Below are 21,857 nucleotides of genomic sequence, written 5' to 3' on the forward strand. Positions count from 1 at the left end.
ATAAAACAAGGGAAAAAGGAGGAGCAAGGAAGGATGGAAGAAGTTGCTAAATTAGTAGGGGGCGCACCAGAAGGGGGCTAGGGTCTGCAGGCAACATGAATCTCCAATGATCCAATCTTGCTATGATACCATGTTAAATCATCAATTTTTCAAAAGCTTAACTTTTGAAAAAAGTTAAATTTAATCACTTAATCAATATTTTATTATCGATGAGGAAAATTTTGTGTTACATATGTGCTATCCCTAATGTGGTTGAGATTTTCCAAGCCATTTCTTGAGGGAGGTAATTAAAGCATTAATGAGAAATATATTATAATCAAAGTTTGGCGAACATTTATCACAAGCATTAGCTTCCGAATTTTGTTCAATATTTTATTTTGAAAATGTCAACTATTAATGTAGTATGCTGTTCTATAATCTACAAATAAAATTGAACGGTCACATTAAGTCTTGAGGTAAGAAAGAAAGAGATATGCGCAAATAAGTAGTAGATATACTCACACGAGGACAATAAAATATAGAACGACCTTAGGATGATTCTGAGGACGATGCTAAATTATTTTGTTCCTGAATGGGTCAATTGTATTTTTAAATATCAAATCATTAAACTATGAACTTCTGAATTTTAAAAACAAGACATTTCTTAATCGAAACATCATGAATTGACTGAGTGTTTGCGTGTAGAACAGATTTAACACCAGCAGACAGAAACAGTAACATTTGTATAACTTATCATATTCATCAAATAAAAATTCAACCTCAAGTAGCAAAAACATTCCGTGTATGCAACATCATGACAGAATATTGTAAATTATATTTCTGTCTCAAACCTGGTCGTTGGAGGAATTTATCATGGTGTTATTGGAAGACTTCCCTGGAATTTATCAAAACGACAAGGATTCGTGGCTCTTATATATATATATATATATATTCTAGTTTAAGTAATATTTTTTGTTATATATAAAAGGTTGGAGAAAGCAACATTAGAACAATAGAACTACACTGTTCCATTAATTGAAATGGTTGGATTTGGCAGAATTTGGAAACGTGCAAATTAAATGGATAAATAAAAAATCGATAACTTGCCAAGTCTTGCAGCCTTACAGGTTCCATCTGGTGAAAAACACAGACCGGTTCTTTCACTAACGGCTATAAATAGACAAGTTCCCATGCTTCATCTCTTACTCCTCACAAAATCAAGAATTCACAGAATACAGAGGAAAGAGATCATAAACCAGAATAAGGATGAAAGGGTTTCCTAATTACCTTGTAGCTTTTGCACTCATTGGTATGGCATGCTCCATTGCATCTGCCTATGACCCTGCTCCTCTGCAAGACTTTTGTGTTGCAGCTAGCACTTCCACTGATGCTGGTATATACACATTCTTGTTATTATTACTATTTTCTCTACAAGTCATTTGAAGCATCTGAGTTGTTTTTTTCTCAACCCATATCAATGTAATATTATAAACCATTATAATGTAATGTCTTGTGATATTAACAAACTTTTCTTTGTGCAGTATTTGTGAATGGAAAGTTCTGCAAGGACCCAAAGCTTGTCAATGCCAATGATTTCTTCTTCCAAGGGCTAAACATTCCAAGAAGCACTGCAAATCAACCAGGGTCGAATGTCACTCTTTTGACCGTGGACGAAATACAAGGCCTTAATACATTAGGCGTATCCTTGGCTCGCATTGACTTTGCACCAAATGGCCTAAATCCTCCCCACATTCACCCTCATGCCACTGAGATTTTTGTAGTCGTAAAGGGTACCTTGTATGTTGGCTTTGTCACATCTAACCCTGATAACCGCTTCTTCACGAAGGTTTTAAATGCTGGAGATGTCTTCGTATTTCCAATTGGCCTCATTCACTTTCAGTACAATGTAGGAAGTACCAATGCTCTTGCCTTTTCCGGTCTCGGTAGCCAGAATCCGGGGCGCATTAGCATAGCAGACACAATATTTGGATCTAATCCTCCCATCAATGCTGGCATTCTCACCAAAGCCTTCCAGTTGGACAAGAATGTGGTTAACTATCTTCAAAAACAGTTTTCTTCCAACAACATTTAGAGAAACATTTGTAATAGTAACGATGAACCATTAGATGGTTCATATAAAAAGTTTGCCTTGTTTTGCTAGTTGTAACATAGTTTTAGTAATTATAGTTAAATGGAATGATTTCTTATGTACAAGCACTTTCTTTCCTTTTTCGTAGCATGCGTGTTTTGTTGTGTTTTTCTGCATCTGTCACGATGTTGCAGACACAGTTTTTTAGGTTGTGTGGAGGTTTAGTTGGTTCTGCAAATTTTTGCTGTTTAGGGGTTAATGTATTTAGCCTTGTCTGAAGTGTAATTCTGCTTAGAATTTTGCTCATTTGATATATACAATATTGTTATTCATTCATCCAAGTAATTTTATAAGTTCTTTTTGTGTCACTCTTGTGTCTATCAAAAAAGGAGCTGGCTTTTAAAATCACAATTTAATCAAAATCCAATTGTTGTGCAGAAACCACAATCACAATTATGGCTAAATAAAGTGAGAACAATCACACACAAGGCAACACCAAGATTTAAGTGGTTCCCTCAATGTGAGGTACGTCCATTGGCGGAAGCGATCACGAAGAAATTCACTATGAAAGATGGAGTACAAAAATATAGTAGAGAAAAAAAATCACTCAGACCCAAAACCCAATACACCCAAATCTCACTATCACACAATAGAGATTATTCTCAAAAAGAGAAAACAAAAGACAGAAATACTAACTCTTCTTCTTTTGCTGGGATACGATGGCGGTTGGTCTCTTCTATTTTTCTCTCACTGGCACAAGGCTTCTTTTTCTTTCTCTCTTGCTACTCTATGTTGCCAAGAAGAAAGAAAACAGAACCTCTATCTCTCAGCACCTCAACTCACCAGCTCTCTCAATTTTCTCTCTTGATTTGATCACTCAAAACCAAGAAGAAACCTTGCGGCTTATTTCTCTCTTGTAGTGCGGCAGACCCACATCATCCTTGAAAGGACACAAAAGTAATTTTTAGCATTACTCTATTCATCCAAACAAAAACAAACATTTGATGTTGAGATATTTGATCACAACGGTGGGCATAAGTATCGCTTACTATTTTGGTTTAAAAGAGGCTGAGTAGTTTTAATTTAATAGTAATTCGAAAATTCATATCAATTTTTAAAAGGATAACAAAATAGTCCATAGCGCTTTACTCCTCTTTAATTATTCATGATAATAAAAAATTGTTCATGTGCACAGTACAATTACACTTATTTAAAGAGTAGCTGGCTTTACTCCTCTTTAATTATTCATGATAATAAAAAAATTGTTCATGTGCACAGAGCAATTACACTCATTTAAAAGAGTAGCTGTTTGCTCTAGGAAACCATTAAATCTTACCAACTATCAAAAAATTACTAATACGTACGTACATTGACACGCTTTTTCTAGCATAATAAAAAGGGATTAGCTAATTAGTTAGATAAGATCAAATTAAAAATAAAAAATAAAATAAAATAATACCAATACGCACAATTAAATCACTATTTATCCAAAAAATTTAAGTTGATAGAAAGAAGAATATTTAATCATTTAATCATTGTAGCTAATGGAACAAACATAATTAACTCCACAAATCCTCACGTGGAAACCAAAGCAACGTCCATATTCTCTACAAGGCAAGTGCGTGACCTGCAAGACTACAATCCTCACAAGGAATATCAAGCAACGGCTACATCCAAAATAAGGCAAATGAAATCTTACAATTATAGCAAACCAAATCAGTCCAACGGCTAGTGCTCAACAAGAAAGGAAAACCAAGCAATTTGTCATTTATTTTCTAAAATACTTTCCTTTGTAAATCTCTCAAAGAATGTGTATAAATTCAGCATGCATCAATGGAAAATACAAGACAGCAATCACACAGAAATATCAAACTCTTCAGTAGCATGCATAATCATAACAAAAGATAATTAAGCTTAATTAGTTAGATAAGATCAAATTAATCATTTGACTTAGGCATTGGTGCGAGTAATAGTTATATTCCTCCCACTGTTTTAACATCTACATTTGCCTTGGCCTAAATCATCAAATGAATTCAGATCCGGAAACACTGCATATTTGAGGCAGTGCACATAATAATAGGCAAGAAATACAATCGCCTGATCAAGGTCCTCATTCTGGCCCACTACAATGGGCACCAAAATGTGGATATTGTTAAATCATCACTTCTTTCACAAGCTCATACTTACAAGAATTTATGAATTTGATTATTTAATTTATATTTTAACACTCTCGGTCATGGCATGGCAATTATACGAAAGGATATATTTGTGACAGCATTACAACTTTGACAGGTACTACCTTCCTTCTATTTTCAGCATACCATGTTGGTTCTGGCACTGCTGGGTAGCCTGGGTAGGCAACAAAGTCAAATTCTGATCAGTACCGGCTCTATGCGTTTAAATCTCAGGAAAGCTAACAACCCTAATCGTGACTTATCATCAACGTAAAAATGGAAGGCTTAGTTTTCTGTCTAGTTACAATTCTCTACCGCTTAAGGCCTAAACAAGATGTTGGTAGGCATTCTTAAATGTCAACATATATCCATACGAATTAGTGAAAGAACTACCAACTGTTACACCTACTTAGTGGTTAGGTTGGGTATGTAAGGTTGTTATTAGTCTGTCCAAGAAGAAAAACATGTTTCATTCACTCCCGGCTATAAATAGACATGTTCCCATGCAACATCTCTCACTCCTCACAAGACCAAGAATTCAGAGAATATAGAAGCTGAGAATCGTAGCCACAAGAAGGATGAAAGGGGTTCCTAAATGCCTTGTAGCTTTTGTACTCATGGCTTTGGCATGCTCTGTTGCCTCTGCCTATGACCCTTCTCCTCTGCAAGACTTTTGTGTTGCACTTAAAACTTCCACTGATGCTGGTATGTACACCTTCTTCATCTTCTTTTTCTTCTTATTCTTATTCGTATTTTCTTTTATCTGGGTTATTACCATGTTAATGTAATTATGCTCGGAGGTATTACTTAAATGGGCCTTTTTAATTTCTGAATCACATGCTATATATAAATCATTATAATCTAAGTGTCCTGTGATATTAACAAAATTTCCTTTGTGCAGTGTTTGTGAATGGAAAGTTCTGTAAGGATCCAAAGCTTGCCAATGCCAATGATTTCTCCTTTCAGGGGCTAAACATTCTTAGAAATACTGAAAATGCACTCGAGTCGAATGTCACTCTTTGAATGCAGACCAAATACCTGGCCTCAACACACTTGGCACATCCTTAGCTCGCATCGACTATGCACCGTATGGCCTAAATCCACCCCATTCACCCTCGTTCCATAGAGATTCTACTAGTTGCAGAGGGGACCCTATACGTTAGCTTCGTCACATCTAACCCAGATAACCGCCTCTTTACCAAAATTCTGAACGTGGGAGACGTCTTTGCATTTCCAATTGGTCTTATTCACTTCCAGTTTAATGTAGGAAAGACCAATGCTATTGCTTTTTCAGGTTTTGGTAGCTAGAATCCTGGGCTCGTCATCATAGCAAATGCTGTCTTGGGATCCAATCCTCCCATCAATCTTGACGTTCTCACTAAGGCCTTCCAAGTGGACAAGAATGTGATTGAAGAGCTTGAGAAACAGTTCAATTAAAGAACTACATGTTTTCCTTGTTGTAATGTCCTAGCAATATATAGTTTTATATGAAATAAAGTGTGGCATGTTTTCCTTGTTGTAATGTCCTAACAATATATAGTTATAATGAAATAAAATGGTTGCTTATAGTGAGTGCACGATTAAACTTAATAAAATTTTGAATTCACAAAGCATTTGGGATCGCACTTCTGATTTCTCTTGGCAGATGCCCAAGGGCATCTTCTTTTCTAAAAAAGTAGATTAATAAACATTGGAAAAAATAAATAATAAAAAAGGAGAGAAAGCATATTGGAAAGGTTGTCGTCTGATATCTGTACATATTATTTATTGAGTAATGTTATCAACTACATTTTTATCCAAAATTATCCAATAATGTTGACTTCATGACAGTCTCAACCAATACTTCAATCTATTATTGTTTAAAAAATATATAAATAAATTGTGGTCTTAATGGACTGGCAAGGATGGATAATGAAGGTAACTGAAGAAAAGGAGAAAAAGAGAAAACATGTTTGTACATGTGGGAGAGAGAGGTAAATTAAAGATTGTTAATTAATTTGGCCAATTTCTGAATTTGAACTTTGACTCTATAGTTTTTTCATCTTTCTTCTCGATCTCCCTTTGCCTTATATATTGCACGTGTTGGGTTTTCGAGAGATTTAGAATATTAATTTAAATAATTAAAGTTATATATATATGTTTTTATAAACTTAAGCTTTTGGAGCAAATAATAATTTTATGGTTGATTAGACATGAAACCTATTATTTACATCATATATAGCAATATTCATTCCAAAAATTAGATAAAAAAAAATGGTAAATAGAAACATAAATACCAAATTAAAACCACACTTGCATGCTTTTCAAAAGTTTTGGTCATATACAACCCACCTATTATGATATTGCGCAGGAAAAGCGAAGAAAAATGAACAACACAACGTCATGGAGCTTCTGGAAGGAAATAAAGATTATGTAGAGATATTGGACCTTATAAATACTAGCAACCTTTTGAATCCTTTTTTATTATATATTTATTTCAATGTTTGTTAATTTATTTTTCTAGAAAAGACGAAGGTGAAGGGCATGTATCAAGAAAAGATAAAAGTGAAATCTCAAACACTGCGAATTCAATAATTTTTTTTTTTTTTTTTTATCAAGGTGATCATGGCTTCACCTATGGCAGTACCCTGGCTCCGTCCCAGTTTACGTGTCAGTTGCGAACCAACTGTAGAGGTCCAACTAGGATCCATTAGACTAATCCCTGCTCTAATATATACTCCGCACCACTCAGAGCATTGAACATTGAATTGTTGGTTTTGTCCGAGTCACTACAAGAAACTGACTCATCAGGGGCGACTTTATTGTCGCCCCTAATACTCAACTACTAGGGGCGACTTTTAAAAGTCGCACCTAATAGTCAAGTCGCCCCTAATAGTCAATTATTAGCGTCCACATAAAAGTGGACACTAATAATGGGTCGAAAGGTTGACTATTAGCGTCCACTTTACAGTGGACGCTAATAAGTCGACCCTAATATACACGCGGGAATTATTAAAGGGGCGCGAAAAATTTAAGGGGCCAAGAAAAAACTTTTAGCGTCCACAATAGTCGACCCTGATAGTACACCAATAGCGTCCACTTAAAGCTTAAAAAATAAAAATAAAAATAAAATAAAAATAAAATAAAATAAAATAAAATAAAAGACCAATAGGGTCGACTCTCAAAGTCGACCCTAAAGGGTACGTAGAAAAAATTTTAAAAAAAAAAATTAAAAATTAAAATTGATGAGCAATAGCGTCCACTTTTAGTAGACGCTGAAGACGCATCATTAGGGTCGACGACCCTAATGCTTAACTATTAGGGGCGGCTTTATCGCCCCTAAAGAGTAGGTAAAAAAAATTAAAAATTAAAATTGATGAGCAATAGCGTCCACTAAAAGTGGACGCTGAAGATGCATCATTAGAGTCGACTTTCAAATGCTTAACTATTAGGGGCGACTTTATCGCCCCTAAAGAGTAGGTAAAAAAAATGAAAAAAAAAAAAAGAAAAATTAAAATTGATGAGCAATAGCGTCAACTAAAAGTGGATGCTGAAGATGCATCATTAGGGTCGACTTTCAATGCGTAACTATTAGGGGCGACTTTATCGCCCCTAAAGAGTAGGTAAAAAACAATTAAAAAAAATTAAAAATTAAAATTGATGAGTAATAGCGTCCAGTACTAAAGACGCATCATTAGGGTCGACTTTCAAAGTCGACCCTAATGCGTAACTATTAGGGGCGACTTTATCACCCCTAAAGAGTAGGTAAAAAACAATTAAAAAAAATTAAAAATTAAAATTGATGAGTAATAGCGTCCACTAAAAGTGGACGCTGAAGATGCATCATTAGGGTCGACTTTCTAAGTCGACCCTAATACTTAACTATTAGGGGCGACTTTATTGCCCCTAAAGAGTAGGTAAAAAAAATTTTTAAAAAAAATTAAAAATTAAAATTGATGAGCAATAGTGTCCACTAAAAGTGGACGCTGAAGACGCATCATTAGGGTCAACTTTCTAATGCGTAACTATTAGGGGCGACTTTATCGCCCCTAAAGAGTAGGAAAAAAAAATTAAAAAAAAATAAAAATAAAATTGATGAGATGTGCTTGAATCTTCTGTTGTTGAGATCGATCGCACCCAAGATGCGATCGATCGTAGTAACAGAAGGTTCAAACCCAATATTCGAGTACTAAAATTGTGTACGCATCATTAGGGTCGACTTTGAAAGTCGACCCTAATGCGTAACTATTAGGGGCGACTCTAATAAGTCGACCCTAATATACACGCGGGAATTATTAAAGGGGGGCGAAAAATTTAAGGAGCCAAGAAAAAACTTTTAGCGTCCACAATAGTCGACCCTGATAGTACACCAATAGCGTCCACTTAAAGCTTAAAAAATAAAAATAAAAATAAAATAAAAGACCAATAGGGTCGACTCTCAAAGTCGACCCTAAAGGGTACGTAGAAAAAATTAAAAAAAAAATTAAAAAATTAAAATTGATGAGAAATAGCGTCCACTTTTAGTGGACGCTGAAGACGCATCATTAGGGTCGACTTTAAAAGTCGACCCTAATGCTTAACTATTAGGGGCGACTTTATCGCCCCTAAAGAGTAGGTAAAAAAAATAAAAAATAAAATAAAAAAAATACATTGATGACCAATAGCGTCCACTAAAAGTGGACGCTAAAGACCCATCATTAGGGTCGACTTTAAAAGTCGACCCTAATGCTTAACTATTAGGGGCGACTTTATCGCCCCTAAAGAGTACATAGAAAAATAAAAAATAAAAAAATAAAATTGATGACCAATAGCGTCCACTAAAAGTGGACGCTAAAGACCCATTATTAGGGTCGACTTTGAAAGTCGACCCTAAAGAGTACATAGAAAAATAAAATTAAAAAATAAAAAGCAAAGTAAACTAAGAAATAGTTTAAAAAATTGTTTACAAAATGGTTTAAAAAAATGACCAAAATGAATATTAAGAACCTCAAGGTTAAAAAAATGGTTAAAAAATAGAATAATTTTTTTTGTTATTACATATGTGTAATTAAAATTTATAACATAGATGGACTCTTTTTTTTTTTTGAAAAGTAATGTATAACATAGATTGACTTATAACATACATTGAAACTAAGTCTCTAGATATTTAATTATTGTATTAATATGTATTTGTATATTTATATCATATTATATATGTATAATTTTTTATTATATAATCACATGATTTAATAATCAGTTGATCATGTCATATAATCATATAAATTATAGTGATAATACATTATACTTAAATATTATGAGACTTAATTCATGAAGAATAGGACAAAGCTTTCTTAAAAAGAAAAAAAAAACAAACATTATTAGATCATGTCCATATATGTGTATTATCATTCTAATTACACTAGATCATACTTAATTAACTAATTAAGTATGATCTAATGTAATTAGAATGATAATACATATCATCATATCATTGTTTTTTGAAAATAGTTAACTTACTTAGTAATACTAAGTTAGTATATATTAACGAACAAGTATGTATAATATATATATATTAAGTAACATATAATTTGTTTTTGTCAAAATAACCTATAGTAAATTATACTAGGTTAGTAATTTAATATATTAACTTAGTTAATATGTTAGCTTATTAAGTAACTAGTTATTAAGTCTCTGGGTACTTAATTGTTGTATTTGTATGAGTTTGTATACTTTTGACTTATGTCATATTATATATGTATATTTTGTTATTATATAATCATATGATTTAATCATCAATTGATCATTTTATATAATCATATAAATTATAATAGTAGACCATATGATGTAACATCTAACTTATAATGATATCTACAACATAATACTCTAAACATAACAACATCATATATCTCTAAACAAACACATTGTTGATTCTAATATTAATCACTTAATTTGTGATATATATGATCATATGGTATAATATTTTACATTTTTTTTTTTCTTTCTAATTACAATTCAAATAATCTTTAGATCATGTGATCTACCACTTAACTTAATAGTAATACTAAGTTAGTATATAGTAACTAACAAGTATGTATATTATATATTCATAGAAATATTAAGTAACATATAATTTTTTTGTTTGTCAAAATAACCTATAGTTAATTATAGTAACTTAGTAATTTAATATCTATTAACTTAGTTAATATGTTAGTTAATTAGTTTGATTAATCATGATAGATCAAACATCCGATCGATCTTGGTGAATTAGTTCGATTGATCGAGATAGGATCAAATGATTGATCGAACATCCAATCGATCCTACTGAATTAATTTGATTGATCGTGATAGGATCAAATGATCGATCAAACATTTAATTGATCCTAATGAATTAGTTCGATTGATCGTGATACGATCAAATGTTCGATCGAATATCTGATCGATCCTAGTGAATTAGTTCGATTGATCGTGATATGATTAAATGATCGATCAAATATCCGATCACTCCTAATGAATTAGTTCAATTGATCGTGATAGGATCAAATGTTCAATCAAACATTCGATCGATCATACTGAATTTGTTCGATTGATCGTGATAGAATCAAATGTTCGATCAAACATCCAATCGATCTTAATGAATTAGTTCGATTGATCGTGATAGAATCAAATGATCGATCAAACATCTGATCGATCCTAGTGAATTAGTTCATTTGAACTGTAAACATTCAATTAATCTATTAATTATTTATAAAAAAAATATATATATATCGTGTGAATGGTATTTTTTTTTTATTGAAAATGTCTTTTATATTGATCGATCCTAGTGAATTAGATCATTTGAACTATAAACATTCAATTAAGCTATTAATCATTTATAGAAAAAAATATTGTGTGAATAGTATTTTTTTCTTGAAAATGTCTTTTATACCCTTAAAATTGTTATAGAATTTCAAATTTACCCTACATTTAAACTTAAAATTATTTTAAAAAAATTGTAAGTATAATTTTAAAAAAAAATAAAAAAAAAATTACCCTAAATAGCGGCGACTAAGCAATGTCGCCGCTGATTGAGGCTTAATAGAAAATATTTGCGCCAACAAGTGGCGCGGTTTCTGAAATTTTCGAACCAAAAATTTTCCCCAAACGCTCGAAAACACGAAAATCCCTAAAATTTTCCCCTCCCTCAAAAGCACTCAGCTCCCTCATCAATCTCACTCTCGATCTCTCTCCAGCTGCTCTCCCTAGCCTAGCTCACCCTCTCTCTTACTCCGGCGAGGTCTTCGGCCACCGGAGTAAGAAAACCCAAGCCCTAAATAAAATCAAAATCAAAAACCAAGAAAGGCCCAAATAGTAATATAATAGTTTGTTGAGGTCCTTGAGCAGCGAAGAGGGACGAAATAGAGTTGCAGAGATTGAGAATGTCGATACTGTTTGAGAGAAACAGAGCGAGAGGACGAGTCTGGGAGATCGAGTTTTCGGGTTTGAGCTGTTGATGCTATGGGTGCCCTTCTGCCAAAGTAAGGATTTTTCTCTTTTAATTGTTTTGATTTGGGATTTCAATTTAGGGTTTAATTTGGCGACTTCCATTATAGTTTAAATTTTTGCTTCGAATCGGTTCTTATAGCTGAGATTTTCCACACTTATTTTTTTTTTTTTGAGTAAATTTATGTGGTTGCAAGCAGTGTTGGAAAGCAGGGGATTACGAGATCACCAACAGGGGCGATGCTGCTTCAACTTCTGGTACTTGTTAGAGCATGCGTTGTTTTTCTTCAATAATAATTCCTTCTTGTTTTTTCTTTCTTTCTTTGTTTTCTTTTTGTTTTTACCGTTTACATGTATGTGGTAGGATTAACATTTAATGCTTTTAACCTTTTTTTTTTTTTTTTTGAACGAGAATCATGTTGTTACTGCATGCGGAAGTAATAACAAAAAAATAAAAAAGAAAACGAAGATACGTGGAACTATTTGATTGTTTTTCTTTTAGCATTCTTTGTAGTGGATTCTCTTACCGCTATATATTGAATGAATATGAGCGGGTACTGGAATTAATAAGGAGCCAGTAAGTGAAAATATATGCATTTTTGGGGCATTAGGTCTTATAACAACAAATCAAATCTCTTGTATTGTCATTATTTTTCAATTTAAATGTGTTTCTTTATCAAAAAATTAGGTCTTGGCATTCTACATTATCAATTTTCATAAATTTTACAAGTCATATGGAGTTACAAATTATTGTTTTTCTTATTATTATGGTTAAGAGTTTCTTGTAATTTATATTTAGTTCACCTGTTTGGGCAGTCATTGACATAATCTAACAAAAAGAAAAACTTATAATTGTGTTATTTATAAAAGAATACATTATTGACTGTGGGTCTTAATTGCACAGTTTTTGCGGAGCTTCTAGACAACTATTTGGATGAGGTATACCTATACTCTTCTTTACTTCCAAAATGTTAAGAATCATTACATGCATTAATTTTCATCTTTTCATTTTTTTTTTCTCGTCTTTTAAGTGGCAGGTCTGTAATGGAAGTACATATGTTTATGTAGATGTTCTTTACCTTTGCATGCAGTTTTTTTTTTTTTTTTCTTCTAATTTCCTTTCTTTCCAATTCATGTTTGAATCCCTGGGTTTGGTATTCTGATATATTCTGGATCTGATTGCAGGGTGTGTACAAGTGTAGGAGATGTTAGAGCAGTTACTAATATTTACCCGAAGGGGATTAATCCTCTGGACATGTAAAGAGCTTGGAAATGCTCTTAGGGGATCACCAATTGACACCTTGATTAGGTCTTGTCTTTTGCAAGAACGACAAGGAGGTGGAAATTTCTGGTAATAACTTCCTTTTCTTGTCTTGTCTTGAATATATGGCTTCTAGCATTTGTGGTCATTATGTTTTAGCATTAATTTTTGTCTAGGAATAAAATATATGTCGTTTATTGTTAAAACACACATTAACTATATGATTATGGTGATCAGAGAATACTATTATAGATGGGCTTTTGGATCCATTTCTTTACTTTCTCGTTTTGATCCTTGTAGCAAGCATAAGAATCTATGGTTAGTGCTAGGCAATAGAATTCCTGGCATTACCAACCCAGCTTTCATAATATACCCTGTTGTTTGTGATTATGAAAATTTTGGTACTTGAAGAATTTGGCAAACATGTCTGGTCATCTCATGGCGCTGAAGGATTGAGTTAAATACTTGTTTAACAATGAGTGCAAGGTAATTTATATGCTCAATGTGTGCTATGATGACATGATGAAGCAATACAAAAGCATTGCAATTAATCAGTTTAAGGCCAACATGATTTACATTTCTTTAACTAGAAGAACACTATGCAATCAGTGAGAAAATGGAAGTTAGTTCCATTTAATACTAGAATAGTTCATAACTTATTTCATTTTTTTGTGTGTCCTGCATAATATGTGGCGTGTCAATATTCTTGACGTTTATGAGGCATCTACTCGAGATTAAAATTTTTGAACAAGGTGATAAATATATTGCACAAGAGAGATTTATGTTTGATGCTGCTAATGGGCATTATTGTTTTGAAGGCTGGAATTCTACAATCCGCTTCAGTAATGTAACATTAGATCCATACCCCTTACTGGACCTGATTTGAATCATTTGTTGGTGACTCCTAGAACCGTTTGGCAGCCAAGCTTTCATCTCCCCAAACTTCAACCTTTAGTGGGGGGCATCTAGAATGCTTGCTGCTATTTAGAAATGATTTGATATCTTATGCTCAATTTGTTCTCTCAAACTTTAGTGCTCTATCTTTGGCTCTATTGTTTCTTCTTTGCTCGTCCTTCCTGAGGCATCATTTACCTTACTAGACTAAGAATGCCTCTGCATGGCAAATAGAGATGTCCTTGGTGTGCCATTCATATGTAGCTTGTGAATTTTCCTGAGCTTGTAGATGACATGTCAAGTAATCTTGTGTTGGTTTCAGGATCCCTGGGTCTGTGCTTGCTTCTCAACCCTTGGTGCACACAGCTCTTTCAAGCTTGAATGCTGCGTTTATTTCGGAGGCATCTGTAAATGGTATAATAGTTGGGAAAAGCCAATATTTTCGTGAACTGTATTTGAAAAGTTCCTTTATTGTTTTGGATTTATAACTTAAAATAGTTTATCTCTTTAATATCGATTAGATTGTTTTCATTATCCCCTTTCTTTTTTGCAGTCATCTCTGAATTAATACATTACTCAGCAAGAGGAAGCTCTGGTGGTGTTGCTGTACAGATGCCTTTCATTCATGTAATTGTGCCTCAAGTTATGAGTCTAAAGGCACATCTTAAAGATTCTTCAAAGGTATTGCATTTATGGGGTTGTAGATGTTTTCTTTTTCTTGGCCTGTATAATAAGCTTCTAATAGTGTGTATTTTAAGAACGATGTTACTGAGTCAATAGCATCAAGTAAATAGTTTCCTTGATGCAGAGCTTGAGGATTGACGATGTCTAGACTCTAGAAGGGGCTTCGGGTGGGATTCCGCTTTTATGGGATACAAGGGTGGTGGAAAAAGTGGAGTGTGTGCGGAGTTTACCATTGCTTGTTCTTTTAGGAATGTTGAATATCAATTTACTTGGGCTTTTGCTGGTGTTGGTGTTGGTTATTTTATCATAAAGTATGATTCCATGGCTTTTTTAGCTGAGTAGCAATTCTGGATTGAAACATCACCACTAAGCACACGCATTTGGCATCATGTTATTATCGAGAAATTTTGATATGTTTGATTTATTCCCTTATTTTTGGCTTCAGTATTCTCGGCCCAACTTGGATCATGACCTTGACAGTGTACATTGATAAAGATATGCTCCGGTAGTATTGGTCCAGGGATTTTTCTAAATCTGAGAGATTTTGAGATCGATCGCACTCCAGTGCGATTGATCTCAAAATGTAGAAAATCTACTGACGTTGCGATCGATCGCAATTGGAGTGCGATCGATCGCAACGTCAGTAGGTTTTCTACATTTTGAGATCGAAAACCTACTGACGTTGCGATTGATCGCACTCCAAGTGCGATCGATCGTAACGTCAGTAGGTTTTCTACATTTTGAGATCGAAAACCTACTGACGTTGCGATCGATCGCACTTGGAGTGCGATCGATCGCAGATTTTTTTTTTTTATTTTTTTTTTATTTTTTTTAGGACCATTAGAAGTGGACCCTAATGGTTAACTATCAGCGTCCACTTTAATTTGGACGCTGATAGTCAATTTTTTAAAAATTTTTTGGACCATTAGCGTCCACTTTGTGGACGCTAATGGTTGACTAAGCGTCGACTACTTCCATCATCTTTAGGGTCAAAACATTGCGCCTTTTAGAGTCGATAAAGTGGACGCTAAAAGTGATTATTAGGGTCGACTCTAAGTGGACACTGATAGTTAATTTTTTTTTTTAATTTTTTAGGACCATTAGGGTCGACTTTGTGGACGCTAATGGTTAACTATTAGCGTCCACTTTGGTTTGGACGCTGATAGGTATTATTATTTTTTTTTTAAAGGACCATTAGGGTCGACAAAGTGGACCCTAATGGTTAACTAAAAGTGGACGCTAATGCTTGACTATTAGGGTCGATTTTTGCTTCCGTTTACATTATCTTTAGGGTCAAAACATTGCGACTTTTAGGGTCGATAAAGTGGACGCTAAAAGTGATCATTAGGGTCGACTTTTAAGTGGACCCTGATAATCAAACATTTGATCATTAGGGTCGGACTATTAGCGTCGACACCTTTAGGGTCGAAAAGTCGACGCTGTTGGCAACAGCGTCCACTTTAGGACCTTTAGGGGCGACTTTAAGTCGCCCCTAAAAACCTAATTTCTTGTAGTGAGGTATACTCCCTGTCTCTCTGTCTCTCTCATCCAAAATAATGCATTTTTTACTCACATGATTTTCCCGCAGCTTTTTAGCTGAATAATAAATATTTTTCGTTGTTGAAATTTATTATAAATAGGATCTAGGTTACATTCTGTATTGGTGTACTATAGTGATATAAAATATTGTTGACTTCTTATAGCTTTTCTACTTGAATGATTCTACATATGTACAATCCTAACTTTTTTTTCTTGGAAAAGATATGGTGTTGTGACAAATGCAAATTTTAAGATCACCAAAGAAGTAGAAAAGTGCAGAATATAAAAATTACACAACCACACAACTGACACAAGACACCAAGATTTAAGTAGTTCGGCTTAACAAGCCTACATCCACTGACGGAAACGATCCAGGAGAAATTCACTAACAAAAAGTGGAGTACAAAGAGTAATACAAACAAAACCACTCAAATCCAAAAGCCCCAATACACCCTAATCTCACTCAAAAGAGAATTAGATACAAAAGAAAAAAATATTCTTTAAAATTCTCTAAGCATTTCAACACTCCAAAAGTGAGATCAAAATGAAGGAATATGATGTATCTCTTTTTCTCTACAGCACACAAGTCTCTCTCTCGGCAAGCTTTTCTTTTCTTCTTTCTCTCTTTTTTCTTGCTAAAGTTGCTGCTGCCTTCTCTCTCTTCTTGATGACCGAATGGCTTCAATAATAAAACAAAGCCAGCCTTTTCTCAAAGCTTCTAGAAGAAGCTCAATAGATGGAGAGAAAGAGAGACGTGTGGGAGAGAAAAAAACCAAGACAAAGAGTATGGGATGCCATACTGCTGTGGGGCCCACGGTAAGACTTGTGAAAACAAGTCACAAAATCTGACATATGGATCCTGCGGTTAACTGGACATGATACTATTTACAAAGCCAACACTAGTATAGTATTTGTTTTGGAGAGTGTGCAAGAACATATACTGATATACATGTCCAGTACTCTTTGTTTTGGAAAATCTTACACCAAAACCTAAGGGTGCTCATACACTCCCTTTGACTTCGATCCGTAAAATTTGATTTGGTTTCAGTTTAAATAATAAATGAGTTGTTTGTAAACACAATAATATGTTCAAATGGTAAATGAGACATGTATACCAATATAAACTTGGTCTGACTCAGATAAACTCATATAACTTCAATTTAACAATTTTTTTAGATATTATTTTAATTTTATAGTAAGAACTTCTTCGCATGGTAAAATAAAATTATCTTCCTAGTATGAATAGTATAGTTTAAATTATTGTTTTTACGAGTTTAGTTTTAGAGATTTGTGTGTACATGACTCGCGAAAATGAGCGTGTTTGTGAAGCGAGCTCAATCCTTCTACCATTGTCAACCGCCGTCCTAATCAAAATAATTGATCGACTCTACTAGTTTTTATAACACCCCACAGATCGTCTAACCATTGGCAATGATAAATAATGATAGAGGGTTGTTGGAGTGGGGTTAGGGATGATATCAGAAGGCCCTTTTTTTTTTTTTTTTTCCTTTTCTTTTTTATATGAATGAATTTCTATTTACTATCAGAACACATTCCAGCAAATTAGCTAGAACACTAGATGCAATAAGCATCCTGACTAAGCCAACTCCACAATACAGACTATAAGAAACCAGCTATATACACAAAACACGTACATTACAAACAACAAATCCACTATATAACAGAAGCCTTACCAATTATATACTTATTCAATACAGCAGCAGCTATAACAAACAATATACCATTACAATCAACTCAAAACTTCAAACAAAATATGTTGAACTCAAGTGGATTCATCTGCTACAGAACTCCCCAAGTAACCCCAAAAGCAACAAATTAAACAGGCATCAGAAGCAAAAAAGGCTCTTACAGTCATCTCCAGTAGATATGCTGGAGTCAAGTGCAACAACAAACCAGAAATTAATCATGAAGTTTATCATGCACCAGAAAACCAGCACCAGCATTTCCAAAACTACAGGAAACTCTTCTGCTTCCACAATCCACCATTTTTTAAACTAGAATATATAGTCGAAGATATACCCCAACTAGTAGAAATTAATGACCACATACTCTTCATTCTACCTGAATTTACCCTTCCCCATAGTTCTAGTTCTCACCTTCTAGCATACTTTCTGCAACATTTTTTTTTTTTCGGAATTCATTTGATTTCCACCAATCAACTCTTGGATGCTTCACTGTTATTGCTTCCCAAGTTTCCCTACTAGTGGTACTTGTTTGATATTGAAGCTAACCATATAGGAATATCACTACTTCTCCTTTTAACGAAAAAACCTAACGGAGATGTGATATTTCAAAAAAATTAGAAGTTCAAAAACCTAACGGAGATGATATTGCAAAAAAATTAGAAGTTCGATACAATAAATTTAAAGTTTTTGAACTTTAAATAGGTAATTGAAAAAGTAATAAAAGTTCAGTGGGGTAAAATGAAATTTTACTGAATTCTTTTAAACAGAAAGTTATTTTTATGCTTATATAATTTATCAAACTTTGCATATATCTGCTTTAGATTATTATTATTATTATTATTATTTGAATCACTAATGCTGCAATAATACAACTTGATTTAGAATGAAAGAAACCCAAGAAAAAAAACCAAGAAATTTTTATTTTTTTATTTATTATTTTTATTTTTTGTGTGTTTTCTCATTAATTGAAAATGACGTAATGTACGTTTCGACCTTCAAATAAGAAATTAAGGACAAAATAGAAAGTCTACTATGAAGCAAGCCTGTAAACAGCATTAATTATTGTCTTCTAAAAACTCTTGCTTTTTATAAGTAAATATACTATTTTACAAGATAGGGTGTATCATATTTATGCGTGTTGTTAAGTTGTAAATTCAAAATAATTAAAAAGAAGATGTAATTTACATCATCGTTCAAATAAAGAACAATAATTTATCCTTTTAGAATTAATTTAAATAAAATTTATTTTGATGCTTTGATTCATATCTACAATTACATTTCTCTATTTCAGGTTAATTATTTCTTTTTTCTATTTTACATTTGTAAGTTTGGGCAGCTATTGTTTTCTTTAAATTACTACTATATTTCTTTGAGAAGTGCTAAGAGCTAAACAAATGAACCCAGAAAAATTTTTTAACTGATGTGGCAAGAGTTTTTAAATTAAAAAAAATGCAATTCCCTTTCCCTTATCTGCCTGTCACTCACGGTTTACCATGTCAATTTGAAAATTTTGCTGGGTTCATTTGTTTGGCTCTCTAGCACTCCCCTATTTCCTTTGCTAAGTCAATGGTGATGATCTCATGACTACATGTATTATATATCAGCATGAAATCTGTTATTGAACGATACAATAAGCTAAAAGAGGAACATCATCGGCTGCTAGATCCTGCCTCACAAGTCAAGGTAAACATTCATCAAGAACCACCCCACCCAATATCTCCCTAAGTCTATGGACTTTATCAATTGATGTTTGTTATGTTTATTCTAAAAATGATACTACGGATACCACAAAATTAATAACCATTACAAAACAATACAATCATTTGTTTTAGTATCAAATGTACGTAGCGTTTGGATCACAAAATTTAACTTTGGTGGAGGTAATCCACATTTCTAGGAATGTAATGCTTGAGAATCTAGATTCCCATAAATGTGACTATTTTCATGTTTGGGAATGATTATGTATCTAATAGAATTCTTAGAAATATGAGATTCTCATGTTAATTTGATTTACTCCTAATTAAGCATCTTTTAGGAATTATTTAGTACTCTTCCCAGAAGGGAATCCTGATTCCCAATAGAGAGCATTTGGGAGGGTAGGAATGTGGATTACCTCCACTAAAGTGCAAACAAAACAAGGTAATGTTTTAGGAGTTTGAAGAATCCTAAAAGATTACCATCATGCATCCAAAGTCCCAGGTAATGTTTATGGTATATATATGATCAACTCTTTTTTATAACTCTTTATATATTAAAATTTGTGTTAGTCTTACCATTTTTCCAATCTAAAAATAATTATGAAAACTATTAAATGGTTGAATGATTATGTTTTTTTTCTTTTTTAACTAAACAGCATGTTTAGACTTTTAATTTTATTTAAGTTATTTAAATCTTATATTATGGTGTATAGTTCAACCTTTTTTCTCTTTTATCTTTTATACTTGGTAGTTTTGGCAAAGGGAGGCTGCAAGTTTGAGACAGCAGCTGCAGTACGTGCAAGGATGCAACAGGTAGAATCATCTAAATACTTGATAAGGATCTTTAAAATAATTTTTATTTTATAGCGCACAAGACTAAAAGTGGCTTACAAGACTAAAAGTGGCTTGTGACACTACAATCCAGCTAAATCGACATACTTCTTGTTTGCATTACTGTCAAATTAGTACTTAGTTAAGCCAAAAAGCACATTTAATGTAGTGCATGATGGATGCTGCATAATGATGCAAAATATGGTATTCTGATATTATCTAGCTATCTGATACAATTTTAATGAGAAAAATCAGCTTAAAACTGGCTCAAACTAAATCATTTTCTGTTTTTATTTATTTATTTTTATTTTTTTTAATGAGAAATGATTCATTTTCTCCATAATTAGTTTTCATTTTTCTAGTTTTCAAAATCATCATTAAATCTGTGAGTCCACATAGATCGAGCAGAGGCAAAATATTACCCAATAGAATAAATATACTTAAAAACACAAATGTAAAAGGATCTCCACTTTTTTGCTTCACTGTAAGGCTCTAACATAATTTTAAGGAAACATATCAAACCCTCTAAGAACCACAATTTGGTGTGATATATGCAGACAACTAATGGGCCAAGAACTTTCTGGTTTGAGTATCAAAGATCTACAAAATTTTGAAGACATATTGGAAATGAGTTTGAAGGGTATCCGTATTAGAAATGTATGAATCCTTATGTACTGATGTACAACACATGCCTAAACCCTTCATTTTTCCTTTTTCTCTTGCAGGAACAAATTTTCACTGAAGAAATAAAAGAACTAAACCAAAAGGTATAGCTAAAGGATTGGCTCCATTTCTCTAGATTTTTATTTGGGACTAATTCTATTTTCCTCACTTAAATAACCTTCATATATGAACTTCATTGCAGGGAAACCTTGTCCATCAAGAAAACCTTGATTTGCATAAGAAGGTAGACCTCTTTCGTAAAGAAAAGGCAGAGTTGCAAAAAAAGGTATTTGAAAAAAACTTGTGTAAATGTTAAGGAAAAACACAAAAAAATGAGATATTCCATTGCATGTAAACATTCCCTTTTATTATTATTATTTTATGTTCATATATAGGAACTTTGGCTCTCAGGTGTACGAAGAAAGAGAAGTAAATGAATCAAGATTAACTTTACATCGGCCTCTACATACTGTTAGCAATGGATATGACATTCATCCAGCCGTCCATCTCCAGCTAAGCCAACCTCAGTCTCAAAGCAAGGAAACACAAGCAAAAGCACCGGAATTGGGGTATCTTTGTCAAACTGTTGATATACTATAAAACTTTATTGAGTAGTAATTAATGCATCCTATTTAAACTAATCTTCTTAATGTCTCATCAATCTCTGCAACAGACTACAATTGCAACAATGAAGCTGCCCGACAACGAGAGATGGCTATTCATCACAATGGACAATTAAGCTTCTACCAATGAGATCTCATATTTCAGCAGAATTTCTATAAGCTCATCCTTTCTATTTTACTTTATAAAATAAAGCATTACATGTTCCAACTGCTGGTTGGTTGTTGATTCAACCAACTTTTGGTTTATGATTTATGAACAAAATATTGAAACTTTCATCCA

General features: G+C 33.2%; 2 protein-coding genes and 1 pseudogene across 2 annotated transcripts; all 3 read left to right on the forward strand.

The window, feature by feature from the left end:
* The first annotated feature begins 1,245 nt into the window (after positions 1 to 1,245).
* On the forward strand, positions 1,246 to 2,071 carry LOC132169144 (germin-like protein subfamily 1 member 7). Its single transcript, XM_059580230.1, has 2 exons — positions 1,246 to 1,372; positions 1,521 to 2,071. Exons 1-2 carry the CDS (start codon positions 1,246 to 1,248, stop codon positions 2,069 to 2,071), a joined length of 678 nt encoding a protein of 225 aa, XP_059436213.1.
* Positions 2,072 to 4,820: 2,749 nt separating this feature from the next.
* On the forward strand, positions 4,821 to 5,679 carry LOC132169153 (germin-like protein subfamily 1 member 13; annotated as a pseudogene).
* A 13,689-nt stretch (positions 5,680 to 19,368) lies between these two features.
* LOC132169164 (MADS-box transcription factor ANR1-like) lies at positions 19,369 to 21,554 on the forward strand. The gene is made up of 6 exons (XM_059580246.1): positions 19,369 to 19,446; positions 20,212 to 20,273; positions 20,849 to 20,948; positions 21,017 to 21,058; positions 21,157 to 21,240; positions 21,366 to 21,554. Exons 1-6 carry the CDS (start codon positions 19,369 to 19,371, stop codon positions 21,552 to 21,554), a joined length of 555 nt encoding a protein of 184 aa, XP_059436229.1.
* Positions 21,555 to 21,857: the final 303 nt, after the last annotated feature.

Source organism: Corylus avellana, chromosome ca1 (assembly GCF_901000735.1).
Source record: "Corylus avellana chromosome ca1, CavTom2PMs-1.0".
Taxonomy (NCBI): Eukaryota; Viridiplantae; Streptophyta; class Magnoliopsida; order Fagales; family Betulaceae; genus Corylus; species Corylus avellana.

Excerpts from the sequence above, each read along its gene's own strand:
- LOC132169164 (XM_059580246.1), top strand. The coding sequence starts at position 19,369 with ATGAAATCTGTTATTGAACGATACAATAAGCTAAAAGAGGAACATCAT. Across the intron at positions 19,447-20,211 it reads ATCCTGCCTCACAAGTCAAG|TTTTGGCAAAGGGAGGCTGC; the intron begins GTAAACATTCAT and ends TATACTTGGTAG. Across the intron at positions 20,274-20,848 it reads TACGTGCAAGGATGCAACAG|ACAACTAATGGGCCAAGAAC; the intron begins GTAGAATCATCT and ends TGATATATGCAG.
- LOC132169144 (XM_059580230.1), top strand. The coding sequence starts at position 1,246 with ATGAAAGGGTTTCCTAATTACCTTGTAGCTTTTGCACTCATTGGTATG. Across the intron at positions 1,373-1,520 it reads TAGCACTTCCACTGATGCTG|TATTTGTGAATGGAAAGTTC; the intron begins GTATATACACAT and ends TTCTTTGTGCAG.